The sequence below is a fragment of the Triturus cristatus genome, chromosome 7, assembly GCF_964204655.1.
Source record: "Triturus cristatus chromosome 7, aTriCri1.1, whole genome shotgun sequence".
Taxonomy (NCBI): domain Eukaryota; kingdom Metazoa; phylum Chordata; class Amphibia; order Caudata; family Salamandridae; genus Triturus; species Triturus cristatus.
Genome location: NC_140590.1, coordinates 395017553 through 395035633, shown reverse-complemented (window position 1 = coordinate 395035633; position 18081 = coordinate 395017553). Strand labels below are relative to the sequence as shown.

At 40.2% G+C, this 18081-nt stretch overlaps 1 protein-coding gene across 1 annotated transcript in view; it reads right to left on the bottom strand.

Annotated features, from left to right (window-relative positions):
- LOC146809773 (C-type lectin domain family 4 member M-like) overlaps positions 1-18081 on the bottom strand; it is a 160439-nt gene that overhangs the window by 48591 nt on the left and 93767 nt on the right. The window contains exon 4 of the mRNA XM_085616622.1: positions 10647-10798. Within this exon, the coding sequence (XP_085472748.1) occupies positions 10647-10798 (152 nt within the window). The remainder of the gene's footprint in view (positions 1-10646; positions 10799-18081) is intronic.

Below are 18081 nucleotides of genomic sequence, written 5' to 3'. Positions count from 1 at the left end.
ATGTATGCAACCCTAGCTATATATGCAACACTACCTAAATATCCATCTATGCAACAATATCCATTCATGGAAACTATTTATCTATACAACCCTTGCTATCTAGTGGTCTTTGCCAGCCTCTCCATGTATCTGTGTTTTCAATCTTCTCTATTTGAAATAAAGATGTACAAAAACATTACAAGAACGCAATAGCTAAGGCAAGAGGCTGACAGCCAATACCATGCCAATGGGCTTTTTTTATGAGGCTGGCACCCAACACCATACCGATGGGCTTCTTTTTAGGTATCTTAATTTTTGATTTTACTAAAATGATGTGTATAACATAGTTACTTATAGGGGTTTGCAGCCAGACTTCATCCTTTAGTCTGTTGTTGAGTCAATCACAGTTTTCTTCCTCCCACTTGGGCATGCATCATGTGGCAGTGGGGGAGCCCACTTCAGCCATTGGCTGATTTCACTTTAAGTTGTGGCTTGCTCTTTCCATAAGGAGAGCATCCACACCCAAAGAGGGTCCCTTTAAATAAGGGACTACTACGGTAATGTGTGCTTTTTTTTTTTAGGACAAAAAACTGTTTTCCATACATCCACTGTATTTTTAGGTTGATGAGGGCCCGGCAGCTTCCCCAATTATAAACTTCTGCAACAACTATGACAGAACAAAACAAGAATTGCCAAAGCAAAAAGTCCAGCAGCCAACGTCAGACCTCCTGGCGTTGCCAATGCATGTTATTCTTTTGCCCATTGTGTTTACACATTACTTATTTTAATTTATCCTTAACTGTATTCCTCCAGTGTCTCTTTTCATTCACCCCCAGTCTTATGACACTCTCTCTTTTCATTGGTCACCCCTCTGTCTCTCCCCTGAAGATTGTAAGGTGTGTTTAAGCTCCTTAGTAGAAGACCCCTATTGTGCATTGGTCGCTCTGAGCAGAAGGGTCATTTGAAATCCTGACCAGGATCCCTCAGCTGATTGTTGCCTTCTCGTTCTCCTAGGGATTTTATGGTCATCTGGCTCCTTGGCAGTGCAGCATCAGAAATCGCAAGGCCAAGAGTAAGCCAGCATGAGACTAGAGTTGCTTTGGGTCAAAACCCTATGGTGCTTGGCTGTGTTAAAGTCAGTGGGAACATTGGCGGGATCAATCCGCATAGCCAGGAGCAAGATTATGGGTCTTTCCGCTTCACTGAGTAATACTATAATCCTAGATACAGGAAAAAACATGAAAATGATTTCAGGTATGGGACTGAAAACTAACAACACGAGTGAAACCATTGCGCAATACTCCCATCAAATGAGTGAGACTGTGCTCCAAGTCATAAAACATCCAAACAGTAGCTGAAACTTTGCACAAAAGGATGAAATTATAGTGTGAGAAACTGTGTACCAAAGAACAAGATTCATTCCAACAAAATGATTGAGATTGTGCTTCTAGAAGTAAGACATTGTGTGCATGTATGTGGGTAATTGTACAGCGTAATCTTAGCCGTGACAAACAAGCACTGTGCAGGGTGAAGAATACAATCAGTGAATGTTAACAAGGATGAGGGGAAAAGCAACTGCTGAATTCTAAGAGAGGACAAGGACCAGCTACAGCTTTGCGATGCTGCTTCAAGAAGTGGGACTCCTATCCAGCGAGAGACTGTGCTTCTAATTGTAGGACTAGAAAAGTAAGAAAAGTGAGACAACTTTAAGGCAGGAGGTTCACACCCTGAGAATAACTCCCTTTAATTTAGGCTGCACTTCTTTTATGTAGCTTCTCTATCCCTTGTAAACAATGCCGCGTGTTATCGTCTGGTGAGTGCAGGTTTGCCCAGTGATCCCTTGCTGTCTGGTCCAGTTCAGTTCCATGAGCTCTTACACTGTCCAAACCTTGCAATGTGTGCCTTGGACAATTACTAATTCAAGAAACGTAATGCAAATGATGATCAGATATGACATTTCCTTCATAACTGTACCATGATTACTTGTAAATGGATGTTTAAGTAGCTAGCTCATGAAAATATCTTAAAAGGCTGTAACATTAAACTCTCATTCATAAAGGCCAGAGTACAAGCTCAAAGGTTTCCACACTTGAGATAATGACTTTTTAAAGTGTAAAGATAATTCTGACTTTGTGTACTTAATAGAGAACCTCTTCTCACTTCAGTTGGAATGTCCTGAGTGGTTATAAGTCAGGACACTTCCTGTCACTGAGCTTCTTTAGTCAAGATTTAAGGCAATAGAGTTCCAGCAGCAACTGCACAAAGGTAATGATATTCAGGGCAGTTTCCTCAGTTTGAAGAAGGCATCACTCTTATTAATGTTAACATGTGAGCTCTTGCTCCTGACTTAGGTCTCGCCTGAGCCAGCGAATGCGCTGCCCTAGTATGTGGGCTTCAGAAAATGCTACCACACGCTTTTGCTTGTGGCGGCCTAGAGCTTGCGGTTTCAAGCAGAGGCGCCATCTGGCTTTCCTAGTTATGCTCATTAAGCGCATTGCTCGCAGCGCGCGATCGCGATCACTTTCGCGGCCGCGTCACTTTCACGGCCGCGCAGCCAATGCTTGTTAGTGATTTGTTTTTAGTAAATTATATGTATTTAGCAAACATAAAGGAGACCCTTTATCGATTGTATGTATTAATACATACATAGGCGCCTCCATGCCATGTTTTGTGCCTCCTGTCCTGTGATGCTTTCGGCTTCCTACACATGCATCATTCTCCTTTTAGTGTCTGCACGCAGAGGTGAACCTGGGGTCAGCCAGCCGCTATTGTACACTCTGGTTGTTCCTTAACCTTAATTGCTGGAGCGGTGTATGGGAGCAATTAATTCCATTGTCACCACAAACTATACTTTCACTCGCCCACACAAGCGAGAAAGCCATTCCAGCCCCTACTCGCCACCTGATGATTAACAACTGTAACTCGTCTTATCGTCCCAGAGTACTCCCACCTGAGAACCATTGTACATGATCCATCCTTATATGCACCTGCACCTTTCATACCAGCCTTTTAGTATGTTTAGTAGCCAGCAGGGTGGCTCAATGAGTTGTGTGCACACCATTCACAAGTGCGAGTAGCACACACCATTCATGAGTGTGGGGGCTTGAAGGTCATGAATTTAACTAATTAGCTTCTAAGTCTGCCTCGAGTTTTAACGTGATGATTCTCTTTACTTGGCCTGCTGGATTTTTGGTCTGTGTTTAGTACCTCAAACGTGTTCTCAGGTAAGAGTTAATAAGATCATGGCGACTTATGCAACAACACCATGACACCTATACCTCGATGTTAATGTAACTATCGAGCGGTATACGGTTATGCAAACAACTTTACTGACCTCTCGACTTGTATAATGTATTACACACCAATAAAGATGATTTCAAAAACACATATGGGTCACGGTTTTAAATCCAGGCAAGATAGACGCAACCTTCCATCTTTCCGTAGTGTGTACATTTAGTACCATACAGATGGGGCAATAAGACCATTCGGTATTTAAAGCGCCTAGAAAAAGCAGAAGCACATTATAATTTAAAGAGTGATTTTATTTTTCAACTTTTCCTCCACCAAACTGTCCCTCCCACATATTATCTTTATGTCACGGTTGAAAAAATAATATTCCCCAAAAACTCTAGGCTGCAGCCTTCTGTCTTTGAAGCGCTGCAACTCTTCCACTAACAGCTGCAGGCATTCTTTGGAAGCTGTTTCTTCCTGAAGAAGGACAACAATCCTGAAACAGGTGTCCAAAGATACACAACATTGGCTTCACCAATAATGACGAATAATGCATAGAGTAGTGAGTTCAAGTGTTATCCTCTGCGTTTGCCACAATGCATCTGGGAGAGAGGTGAGCATGTCAGGCAGTGTGTCATCATTTGTTGTAATGACATCAGATGTTGAATTTTTTTTTTTTATGTGATAGAAGTAATACATATTGATTGATAAAAATTAATATCATATACAATAAAATTAGAACATAGTGCAGTATTTTGTTATAATATTGTACAACCCCGGGTATATTTAATGTGATCCCTTGGGCACTTACCATGGTCACATCATCGAAAAATTACATTGTGAAACAACCACTGGACCCTCCTGAGCCTCCAATACATTTCCTTCATTTAAAGCTCTACTTGCACAGTGTTTCTCATCTTTTTGAGTTACATTTATCGTCACTGCCCTTACTTGATTCAGGTTTGGCATGACACCCAAAGAAATGTTTCCCAAGGCCTTGACTAAAAAGATCCCCACCCACCAGAACATACTTGCGTCATTCCCTGAAAAAGTGAATATTGGACAACGCAAGCTCATTTGGGACGCTTCTGTGATTTATTTGGTTTTTGGAGGTCACCGACCATGTGCCAGTCACCAGTCCGGTACAGTACATGCAAATTATTGATAGATGTGTTGGAGTCAGGCCAGTTGTGCGCACACCTCTTATTGCAAGGCTGGGCAGGGGGTGTACCCAGTTTGTTTGGTTGCATGTTTTGGAAGTATGTTTGAGGACACCTGGAAAAATATGCTAGTTTATTATTTTAAATGGATCCTGGCCAAACAAACAGCAATGACATGGGGATCAACCATCACAGGTCATGCATTTATGTAATCTAGTGAGGGGAACAACTTCCATTCCAAGCTACTTTGAACACCAGAACCACTCAATTTTAGAGCAGTAATTAGTCTAATGGAAAGATACTATGCAGATAGACATATGGATAAGGCGGTGTTGCTGTACTGTTTTTAATTCACCTTTCTCGTTTGAACATTTTGGATTAATTTATTAAATAAAGCTTAATGACCCTGATGCGGATTTATAAATACACATTTTGTATTTCTATTGATAGACATTACTGCTATTCAGCTACATTGCTAAGCATTTTGCCAAGCTCCCTATTGTGTGTTTTCATTGTGTGTTTTAGTAGAGCTTCTTGGGCAAACACCACTGCATGCCAACCTGGGCATAGCATAATACCTACAATAGGGATTAGCTTTTCTACCAAAGTAATCTCTGTAAAAATGCGAGAATTAGTTTCAGATCAATAGTACAACAGTACAGGGGGCGTGCCAAAAGCCATCAACACCCACTTCACAACAATTGCTCAGGAAGGCTGCTCTTTTTGTCCTTCCTACAGGTGAATACTTCTCTTCCACACCTGAACTTTTGTTGTCTCTGGTCTGAATTAAAATGATGACCTGCCCTGAGTCAGAGACGAAACAAAGAAAATCACTAGCGTTCGATACCACTCAAGGCTTCGAAAAGCAGTGTCTTTCCTCTTCAGGCTAAACCGGACAACAAGGAGACCCATTTTATCAAAACCACAGCTGAAATGTAAGAGCATGATACGTAGTAGACATTCCGCAGTCAAAAAGCATACTACACATATTTTCAAAGTAACTCAGGAACATAATTTGATTGTGATGTGTAACACACACATGTGTTTATGGATGGAAGTAGGCCAACAAAGATCCACCTGATAAACTTCAATAAACAATTTCACACACAGACAGGCTTGTGAGAAGAGTGTGTGAAGCCTGTGGCAAAAATGCAATGCGAGGCCCTCTGGACGCATCTTACTTTTTGCCAGGTGCCAGAAGTACCTGTTCCTAAGTATTAAAAACAAACCACTCCATTCAAAAAGAAAACACGGTATCTGATACCTCTATTTTTATGGGCATGTACGCAGCCTCTTTATTAATAAAGATGACATGCTTGCTTCCATCTAAAAATCTGTAATTGACTTATGCTGAAGTAGTGCAGGGTCTGGAAAGGACAGCCCTGGGGCATATTGCCCTTGCCGTCCCTTGCCTTCCAGCCTCGCGCAAAGTAAAAATGGGGTGAATTGCCTTGATAACAGGGATCATTTGAATATCTAGGCATTTGAATTTAAATTATCCTCTAGTCTTGAAGTCATGTGAAATAAAATCAGTATAACTCAAATGTAATGTGGGATATATTTGTGATATATCGGTCACCTGACACATCTCAAGTTTCAATCGATGGTATCTTTGAAATTTGTACAAAATCAAAGGGAGAGCTAGGGAATAGGTACAGGGGTACGTCCCTTCCCAAATCAGTACAAGACTTAAACAATGTGGACGGACCCACAGACGCTGATCGAGTGATGCTATTGGGATATTTTTAAAATTCATTTGGACCCCCCCTGATCACTCAGCAATTCATGAATTCCCTTGCTGAATCTTTCACTTTTCTGCACAGGCCCCACTTATTTTGATAAAGGACACATTCTTGACACTACAATAATATCCTCATATTAAATATCGTTTAATCCTGCCATTTTACGTGCACTGACAATTAGGGCTTAGCATTCACAAGAATATTAAGACACCAATTCGAAAAAATCCAAGTCATAATGTTAAAGAAAAGACTATTATCCCTTTACAGGAAAAAATGTGCCCTTAGTGACTAAACACATACTAGTTTGCCTTTTAAATTCAGCTCGCTTGTATCTCTTGCCTTTTAATGCGCCCTCAGGGCAGCTATGGGCATGGTGGACACTGGGCGTTCAAACTTACTATTTTAACTCCAATCCTATAATATTTGGAGAAAGAGCAACTTTCCCCCAAACATTCCAGGTGGCGTATTTACTATTCAATTTTTAGTGCTGGAATACTGTGGGGAAAGTTAAAAATTCCCCAAGTATTTTTAGAAAGGTTTGAAAAGTAGTACTTTTGAATTGCAGAAAGTGCTGCTCTGAGGACAGACCTCAGGGCACAAAAACACAATACCCTAAATTCAAGTTGTAGCTGACCTTAACCATTTGTTTTAGTGTCTATCCAGGAGAACGATGTCAATTCTAGACTTTGTTCCCCTATTGCAACAAGCTGAAAAGCACGTTAATAAATATTTCCATAATTGGTACACCCCAGAAATAAAATCCTTAATAAAAGTAACATTTTTGGGATAATCTTTGGTGTAAGGATTACAAATTTGAGGATAAAACTGAATCTACATTACAAACGCGAGAATATAAATTGTAAATTAAAGTATTTTAATCCAACTATAACTCTAATAGATTTGTTAAATTTAAACCTTCCAAGAGAAATATTTTGAAGTCACTTGAGAATGTAAGACATCACAAATACCACAATGCCAACGTCTGAACTCTTGGAAGTCCTAGCAGATTACATTCTTTCAAAGACGATCTTTATCTGCAAATCATCTAGGAAGCCCTAGCTGATTACATTCTCTCAAAGAGGATCCATCTTTATCTGCAAATCGATGTTCGAATATATAGCCACTTTAGCAGCAAGTAATAAACTGATAGAGTAAGATGAAGGAAATCAAAAATACTAAATCACTTCAGTATAATATCAGAAACTAACTTTATTACATTGGTGGAACGAAGGGCCACCTCAGAATAGGATCCCAGCAAAAATCTCTAAAAACTCAAGATCTCGCTGTCTTCTATTAAATAGCTCATTATGATGGTGGTTAACCCTGCTCCACTGAAACAGGCTATTGTGAGTCCATTAGATTAAACAAGCATTCGCATAGCCAATAGGTCTCGCTTTTGGGACCTTATAAGTATTTAGTTATGCTGCACAATATCCTTGGTGCAACAACATCAACTGTTGCATGGCTAAAACACTTATAAGGTCCCAATGGCGAGACCTAATGGCTATGCCAATTCTTGTTCAAGTGGACACAAGGGGTGATGTTTAGACTTTAGTGGTACTTACACCCTGGCCAACTCACTCTGTTTAGAGCCTGTGAAGGGCCAGGTTTACATCAGCAGATTCTTAGCTGGCTACGCCAGATGTGGCGGCGCATCTACCAAAGAACCACCAGGTCACATTGACTGTCCCGGATTGTCCTTTTGCTGGTGGGGCATCAATACTCATATGATGAATGGCGGACACGGGCAAGGTAAATGAAGACTGGCTTGCATGTGTCCGGGAAATTTGTTTTTCTTTAGAGAAGACAAAATGCAAGTTTGGGAGTTTGTTTTGTCTAAAGAAAATAGTTTGCTGACTGGCCAGGCTAAATATGGCAAATATTCGGAAAAACTACAACAGCTCCCTTCTCAGCACAGAGATCCCTGACAGACTTTTGGGGAGTCTCTGACTACAGCAGTCAGTTATTTCAAAACAACAAAAAGAGGACACAGTAATCTTGCCATCACCTGACAGGACAAGAGTAAGCTATACAATTAAATCTAGCATGTAAAATGCAGCTCCTTCTAGCAAATCTTCTACCTGCTTTTTCAGGAACTAAGCCGGGACCGACTAACTATTAATGGTATTCTACCTCAAAAATTTGCATTTTTAAACCGCTCAAACCATCCTCCAAAAGAACATAACACCAACCTTCTTCATACTTTCAGGCTCTTAAAATCATCAGACACCTTGAGCACCCGACTTCTGAGTTTGCATTATTACCTCCTCCCTCATTTCGAAATTTGTAAACGTGTTACCCACATACCCATCATAGTAAATCTTGTATGATCCTTATTTCTCCAAACCTATCTCACAACATGCATAATATTAATACTAATAATAATAATAATAATATACATGTATTATTCTCTCTCATTTCAGCTCCACAAGGGTTTTTAATCTGGCGTTTTTTATTGCACTCTCTCAATGGACATCAATGCAATGTCATCACTTATCATTCATCTTTTTCGGATTTTGGTGCCTTATTTACATGTTCTAATGCGAGTCTTAAATGTGTTTGCCTATTGATGTGAAACGTGTCCTGTTAGTACTTTCTGTTGATGTTGAGTGTCAAGATGGAGAGCTTGATCACGGCATAGAGGGTAGTTGAGAACGTGCCTGTGATGTTGCTGGACGGGAAGAGATGAAGACAGAATTCTTCCTTTTAAAAGGCTTTTGAAAGAGGAAAAAGATCAAGAACATAAATGTAAACATAAAATCTGAAGGCAGGTGGAGTTTGGACTGTTACTTCAAAAATACCATAATTTGCTCTTCTCAGATGGCCTAGGCAAGACGATTTGTGAATGCATTAAGGAAGGTCTGGGCCCGTATTACATACATAGAGCTCTGTCCTTGTTTGCACCAAAGGGCACACTTAAGCAGACGCACCAGGTGCAAACAGGGAGTTGTGTCCTGTTAAAATAAATACGCTGCCCCACAAGGCCGTCACAAACTCACACTACCCACAGCGCATTGCATTCAGTTAAATACAGAGCAGCTGCTTCAAAGCAGCTTCATGTTTCCCTGTGCAGGCAGCAATCCACCTTCACTTAAGAGTGGTTAGGGATGCCCCTGCAGGTGGTGCAGCGAGTAACTGCACCCGCCTGTGGGTAGATGTTGGATGAGTCTATGGGACACTATATCACCCTTTAAGAGGGCTGCCTTTAGGGGGCGCACTGACAGTGCGCTACCTTTTTGTGACACGCTGCAACGCACCTCCTATAAGCATGCTTGCCTCAGGGCCTGAGTCAGTAATACAGCTTGGGCGCAAAGGCAAAGTAATTCCCTCAGTTTCAAAATGAGGGCATGCCCTCTCAGTGTAGCGCTGGTGCTACACGAGAGTCAGAGCTACCGGTATTAACTAAAGGGTTTAACAAGCATCTCTGGCCCCTTCAGTAATACAACAGTGCTCCAGGTGGACAAAAGACAAGCGCACACCCCATTGCGCCCCAGGACACTATGCGTAATGCAGACCCCGACTTGCTCTAGTTGAGTGATACAAAAGATACCTTTTAATTCATAAGGGTGGCACAGGTCAATATCTATGGTTAAAATATTCTGCACAAACAGTTAGAGGTTGGAGTGACTAAGGGGAAGATTCACAGAACTAATCTGAGCCAATATCCTAAACTTACTACTTTTGGTATTCACAGAAGTCATTTAGTAGTAGTAAAGTCAGGATTTTGTCTTAAGACTGACCTAAGACTGACCCAAGACTGACCTGACACTGACCTGACACTGACCTAAGACTGACCTGACACTGACCTGACACTGACCTGAGACTGACCTGAGACTGACCTGAGACTGACCTGAGACTGACCTGAGACTGACCTAAGACTGACCTAAGACTGACCTAGGACTGACCTAGGACTGACCTAGGACTGACCTAGGACTGACCTAGGACTGACCTAGGACTGACCTAGGACTGACCTAGGACAAAATCCTAACTTTACTACTACTAAATGCCTTCTGTGAATACCAAAAGTAGTAAGTTTAGGATTTTGTCTCCGATTACTTCTGTGAATCGGGCCCTAAGGGATTGGTGTTAGAGATCCTAGAGATGGGGGCTGTGAAGCTGCTTTTGACATAGAAACGGTGATATGAATGATAAGTTGCCAGTGAGAACTGAATGGAAGACAGATGGTCGGGCAAATGATGCTCTGGAGGACAGTAGAGCACACCTCTTGGGTCCTCTTCCTTAGTACTGATGTGGGTGAATTTGTGTATTAATGGAGTGAGGAATGATGAGGCTGCTAGAAACCAAGGGTTCAGTGTGGTGAGCATTTGCTTTTTTGTGATTGAAGAAAGGAATTACAAGCGAGTTTGAAATTGAAATTGATCATTTGTTGTTCTGTGGATGAAGTGAAGGCGGAAGATGAATCATGTTATGGAGAAGCACAAACAGTGATAGACAAACTTTATCACAATGTACAGCTCACAGTAATTCTAGAAACTGGTGTCTATACTCTAGGCTTAAACATGTTTTCCTTTACCTCTTCTTCAGCGTTTTTAACAACCACGAGGAGTGAACTCATATTGTTACAGTTCTTTTGGCTGTTCATCCAGTTCAGCTGTTGTGTTGAAAGGAAATAACAATTTCCAGCGTAGAAGATCCAATTTTTGTCACAGTAGCTGCAGCGAAACTCTGTCAACAGGAAAGAAAAAATTGTCTGAGATTCTTACAATTGAGAAAAATGTATTTCATTCTGCCTGCATTCTCAAGTCACAGGAGGACAAAAGGTGAATAAGACAAATTAGCAATGACAATTATTACCACTACTTCATGTTTTGGTCAGCACAGGTAAGTAAGTGCATGGGTTTGAAGCAATGTTTTGCCTTTTTCAAGGCCACAGTTTTGTTCTCGCTAAAGAGGCGATTTCAAATACTCAAGACTGAGATTACATTTTAGTTCACATTTTAACATTTGGGATGCAGATATCCAACCGAAATTTGCACTTGATCACGAGACATCTCATGTAATGCTTCTCTAAGTTCAGATTGTTAGTCAAACTGATAATCTTCAACACACTGCCCAATTCACAAAAGTATTCCGGGACAAAATCCTAACTTTATGACTTTCAGTATTCACAAAAGAAATTTAGGAGTAGTAAAGTTATGATTTTGTCTCAGTTAAACTTAAGTTTTGGTCTTAAGACTAACTTAAGTAAAACTTAAGTTTAACTGAGACAACATCCTAACTTTACTACTCCTAAATGCTCTTTGTGAATACCGAAAGTCGTAAAATTAGGATTTTGTCTCAGATTACGTTTGTGAATCGGGCCTACTGAAATTTAAAAGAAGTACATTGTATGTAAATGTACCAACATCTCCAGGAATGCATGTATGAACAATAGATTAAAAACTATGGAACAAGTCATGATTAAAAAACAGCAGAACCTACTTTACATCAGTAAATATTCCTTCTTCTCACCTCTTGGTTCTCCACCAAATTTAAATTGAAAAACTGCTAAGATTTTGACGGCGGACCTCAGCTAGGTCTGTTTCATGAAACACTTTGCTGAAGACAGATCTGTCTCATGGCTGCCATCTAAATAGCTTGTGAAGATATGATTTATTGCGGTTGGGCTGTCCATTTTTTCCTTTTCACAACTGCCATTAAAAGGCATGTTTGCAAACAAGGGAAATGCAAAAATGTTCAATTCTTTTTTTGATGCTAAACTCCCTTCTTTGGGCAACAAGCGGGGAAACGTGATGGCCGCCCACCATCCTATTTAGACCATGTTGGCTGCTGCTACCCTTTATTCAAAATTCCCAATCACTGCGGCAGAGACCTTTACGTCTAGGCAGCAAGTCGGTATGGGGCTGACTGCAGTGGGGTGTCCATCACCGCACTTCTGCACCCTCCAAACTTTAAATCAGGACGTAAAGCATTTAGATAATGAACCTATAAAGCAGTCAAGGAATTGTGGAAACAAAACTTATTTGTGGTTAATTGGAATTATGCAATTGCATATTGTGCTTCCATGAACTGTATTGTGGTGTACAAAATGAGCACGACACGAAGTAGGATCTAAATAAAATTTGGCTTTAATCCAGTTCCAGAGGCCCATGACCAGAGAGGCAACTGATTCACCAGAATCCCACCGGTACTCTGCCAAGAATGGAATAAGGACAAACGCCACTTTGTTGCAATAGCGCTACTGCTCGCTGAGCGTGAAATTGCTATCAAATGGTCCTGCTTGCAGCCCCCCACACTTGCTGCATGGCTTCATAGCATGACGTTTTGTAATATCACTAGCGAAACATATGCACAGCTGCAGCTGCCGGCTTCTCGACCTGTAGATATTTGGCAACCGCTTCAAGCCTATCTCTTGGCGGCGCAGGATGGTAGCGACCCACCTTCTCAAGGCCCGACTTACCCCGCTGGGCCTGCAAATTTGTAAACCTGAATTTGTTTTATGTGTTGCCTCCCCTGATTTAGGACTATTGCACTCAACAACTGGTTCTTTATAAGGAAGATCTGTGAACACACTCATATCAGGTACTCTATGGGACCTCGTATTTCTTGCTAAATCTGTACAAGCTACATTGTTATTCAGGATGGTAATGCGTGCTTCTTTGTATTGCTGCACTATGATGCTATGACTTTAATTTGTTTGTTGTTTGCAAAATTCAATAAAATAAATAAATAGAATGGAATAAGGCTGTAACAAACATTCTAGCGTTCTAAGAATGGCATTAGAAAGCAAACAAGCAGTAATTAAAGAGTTAGCAATACATAACGAGACAGAGATGCAAAGAGCATAATACCAGTATAAACATCACACCACATGAGGTTTGTTGAACATAAAGTTAGTGGCAAATGAGATTCTCAATGAGTTAATTTGTATTCTTTATTGTGTACGACATAAGGTTTGAATCTCTTGAATGGTGTATGTCATTTCAGGATAGCCTGAGGCTTCACTGTAATGATTTTTTTTACTCAATTGCTGAGGTTCTGTGAGCAGGTCTCGGCATGCTGTGATGTGCACATTTCTCCTCCCAAATCCGTAACATGGGTATGGGCTCACAGATAATACAGCACTGGCTGCCATTCACAGTTATGTAGTATGATCGAAAAAAATGTGCACTCCATGGAGTGGTGATCGGCAATCTATTTCCAGTATTAGCCAGTTACTAAAGTCACATGTGAGCGAAAAAAAGAACATCATGAAACGTTTGACCTGGAGACAGTAAACGAAAACCCCCTTCAGTGAAAAAGTATGGAAATTACTTCAAAATCTCGACTAGCAGATGCAGACACCCACAATTTTCATCTCAAATGCCATTGACATCTTTCCAACACAGTAAAATAGTTTGATAAAGTGCAGCATTATGGTCATGAGGCACACTACATTTAGAATTCTCTCCCACCGGATAGAGTTTAAAATACATTAATTACATTTTAATTTATGAAATACTATTTTTTATGTTAAATGATGTCTACTAATTCAAAAATGCCCCTACACATACATTTAAGTTCCCTTATTATCTCTATATGCAACCCAATCCTGAAACCCAGCGGTTTTAGGTGGTGTATATGTATGTGCTGCAAAATAATTAATAAACAAATTTCAATCTTAAAAGTGGGACATGAAGAAATGTAATTTTAAAAAGGTCCTCACAGTGACTATCACCCAAAACAATTTTCACTGTAGCCGACCTAGCTGTCCTATGTTAAAAACAGATTATAGGTTAAAGTACCAATAGTGTATCTCAGGAGAGAGACCAAATAGAAAAATAATTAAGCAATTCTTTTTTAATAATTATTAAATATAAAATTCAATGGTGAAGTTAGATGTTTTAATGCATATCAAGGAAAGGAATAGTTTGGAAAGTTACCTTTTTCCTGCCTAAAGTTCCTAGAGGCAAATGTGCATTAACACTCCAGGTTCTCATAGCTTGTACTTGGCCTTAATAGGACTTGGACTTTAGGAGTTATTCCCGAAAAGGACATGTAAAACTTGAACCCACATGTCCTACTTTTTTAAATGCAGTGCGCCCTGCCCTATCTGCCTTTAGTGTCTTCTGCATGGGTGACATTCATTAAAAAGGAAGGTTTAGGCCTGGCAAATAGTGTATTCTGCCAGGCCGAAATGGCAGTTTAAAACTGCACTACAGGCTGCAGTTCATTAAATACCCAAGCGCACTTAAATTATTACTGACATTTCTTCATATGATTTATGTGTGCTTGGGTATTTAATGTAGATTTATTTGTTGCTTTTGCCACAAACTTTAGAGAGGCGGGTGGTTCTCTCCAACCTTTAAGCACCAATATAACTACAGCTATTATTCATAATATTTGGTGAATATACCTTTAGGCGCCTGTAACCTATCACCTATACCGCTATCTCTATTGTTACTATAGGCTGCAGTGGCAGGTGTGAGAATTGCTTTGAAAGGCTACTGTAGAGGGTGGCACAATGAGTGCTGCAGGACCACTTGTAGCATTTAAGTTACAGGCCCTGGGTATATGCAGTAACACTTTACTGGGGACTTACAAGTAAATTAAATGGGCCAATCAGGTGTAAGCCAATAGAACCATGCTTTAGGGAGAGTGAACACGCACTTTAGTACTGCTTAGTGGTAAAGTGTACAGAGTCCTAAAGCCAACAAAAATGAATTCAGCAAAACTGGAGGGGTGAACGCAAAATATTTGGGGGACTACCACCCAAGGGTGTCAGGTCTAACAGATTCTGTGTATTATTTGAGTGGGGCTTTCACCCCTCTCCACTAATAAACCAGTTTCTTACGATCCCCTTTAATCATATAGAATTGATCTTTATTGAGAAACTCATTGCATATTCGAGATAGTCTGCATCTTTTCCCACTGGTTTGCAGCATTCCGGACCCAAGGTGTGACAGTTTCCAACTATTATTAAGGGAAGTGCTCTCAGTTTAAAAATTAACTCATAAAGCTGCTGTGTGTAGCCTTAAGAATCAACCAGACATTAATGTAGTTACAAGAGAGAAACATGCCAAGAGTGTGAAACAAGCCAGTAAGGACATGGTGAAACCAACCACAGATTTGCAGAGTCAAACTCAAGCTCAGTGCGTATGAATAGAATTAGGAGAAGATGGTATGCAATGGTCTCAAAGTTAGACTGTGGCAACTGAGATGAGAGTAACAACAGGAACCAGTTAAGCAGCTGAACACGAATGTGTGCACCGCAATCTAGAAGAAGTTGCAAGCACTTTGAATGATACAGTGCAATGGGAAAAGTAATAGCCGAAAAGTGGAGAGAGATCAAAAAATCTCTTTATTCAAGAACAGATACCAGAGACGATCAAGCAAGAAGCAACAAAGTGATAGTGACAATGAACAGGCCAAAGAACTAACAGGCACATGCATCAAACAAAAATCTGCTCGCAAAAATTGCGATACGCAAAATAGGCCTATTTGTTATCGCAAATCAGTCCAATCCAATGCATGAACCCAAAACCTGCGAAAACACTTACATTCGCAAAAATAAGAAATCGCAAATAATTCTGAGAAATATTTAGCAAATCCTTATTTGCGATTTCATTAGCAAATCTCAAATAGCGATTCCCAAATAAGGAATCGCAATTATATGCATGAAAATTCGCAAATAGCGTTTATATTGAAAATCACAATTTAGCAAGTCCATTTTAAGACGGAACACAACCAGGTGGTAACCATGAGTGAAAATACCATACAGCTGAAATACAACAAACACACCCAGAATGCCTCCGAAACATTCATAATGGCAGCGCTTTACCTGATGGCGAGGAGGATGAGGCTACAGGCAGCAGCACACAAAAGAACAAGACTATAGGAGCGCATCTTCAGAGTCCGCATTACATTGCTACGACAAACAGATGAGGAAATATACGACAAGTATAGGCTTAATGGTGCCATGGTCCTTGACTTAATAGAAGAATTGGATCCCATATTGCGGCATCAGACTCGTAGGACCAATGCAATACCCACTCATATGCAGGTCCTATGTTGCCGGCACCTACTTGCGTCAGGCAGTTTTCAGGGGGTAGTAGCTGTAGGTGTGTCACAAAGCGCCCTTTCACGTTTTTTCAAATCATTCCTTCATGCCATGATGTCAAGGATCAACTACCACATTAGCTTCCCCACAACCACACATGAAATGGATAAGACCAAACAGGAATTCTATCAGCTTCCTTCAGCCTCTCAGCAATCCTTTCTTTTGCCCGGCTGTGCAGGTCGTACCAACGCTTCTTCCGTTTATCAATTGAGCGGTGTGTGACCCCCACTGCATTTACTTTACTCTGGATCCTGAGCCAGATATTTCTTTTTTGTGCCTCTGGGACCTTCAGTGACAGTTTTCCAAAGAGCTTGTCATGGCTCATTACTACATCCTCTATTAGTGTGTCAATTTCCTTTTCACTAAATTTTAGTTTTCGTTTCCTGCCTGATGGAGTCTCCCCTGATGTAGTTGGATCAATTTTTGACAAGGGACAGGTCTGCAAACAGTTGTTTGATGTACCGTCCTGTACCTGCACTCAGCTTCCTCCTCTCACAGCAACTGAGCACTGAAGGAAGCATGGGCTGGCTGACTTCCTAGTTGTGATATCATCACTATGCATAAAAATGCCACCTCGCTAACTAAGATTTCGGTAATTGCGATCGCTAATTGAGATTTCGCTGTTTGCATGATCGCAAATTGGTTTTCTTTAATTGCGAGTTTGTTCGGTTATATCGCAATTAGCGCTTGCGATTCGCAGAATTATCGCTAATACGGTCAAGCATTGCATATAGCGATTCTTTATTTGCAATTCCTTAAATTTCGCAAATAATGAATTGTAATTTTCTAGTTTGATGCATGTGCCTGTAAGAGTTGAAAGAGCGCTAAACCAAAGATATTTAGCTTGTGAATTGACCTATGTCATTAAAAGTGACCTTAATCTGAGAGGACATGAAACTGAAAATCATTCCTAATGTGTTTGTGAAACCCCCATGAATGAGGTTACCACAGTTCAGAATTAAGTGAAACATTTGATTAATGAAATAAAACGACATACGGCCATATGTTTGAAAATTTGTGTTTTGCACCTTCGGTAACCAAACAAAAATATTAGGTTCCCCTAACTACCCAGCTGAAGAGCAGAACCTCTTTTTAGTTGTCCAGTTGAGATTGTAGGTTCCTAATCCTAAAGAAACTCGAACTGGACGATCTACAGTGAAAAGAATAGAAAGTTTTGCCGATTTGTACAGTAGTGTCGACAAGTGAATTATTTATTGTTCTTTCTTTTTGATCTAATTCACAAGAAACCAAACTGTCATCCACACAGAATGGTTGTAAAATGATATTAGTAGTTGCGACATTAGCCATAGCCATATTAACAGTGGGCTTATTAGTGAGTCCTAACTCTTCAGTTGAGAATGCTCTATTAGAAAGTATATCTAAACGGACCTTAGCAGAAGAGAAACATAGATGTATTGTAAAAGTATCATACAAAGATGGTTCTGAATGAAATGGTTCACACAAGGTTTATTTTAGGTTGTTGTACGAGTATTCCAAGATAAAAGGCTTCCAAGATTGTTATATTTGTATGCATACTCCAGCTTCAACAGCACCTGGTGTCACTTATCACCGCCTGTCTCTTACTTTCTTTTATTTGCCTTTAGATGATGGGCCTTTGTTTAAATCTTTTAATCTACAAGCAGGGGCAAAGTCTATGGGTCACATGTATCATTACATGAGGCCTATCACACATATTTATTCAACTCATCCCACTAATTTTAATGCTTCAAGTAAGTTTAATAGGGTTGAGAAGAATTTTATAGAGGAATTAAATGAACAAATGAAGTTTGAAAAAAAACAGAGAAAGGAGAAAGAAGAGTTGGAGAAGAAAGAAGAGGCAGCTAGGGAAATAGGAATACATCAGTAACTCAGTTTGAATTTAAAAAAAGAGGAGAAATACATTTGTGCT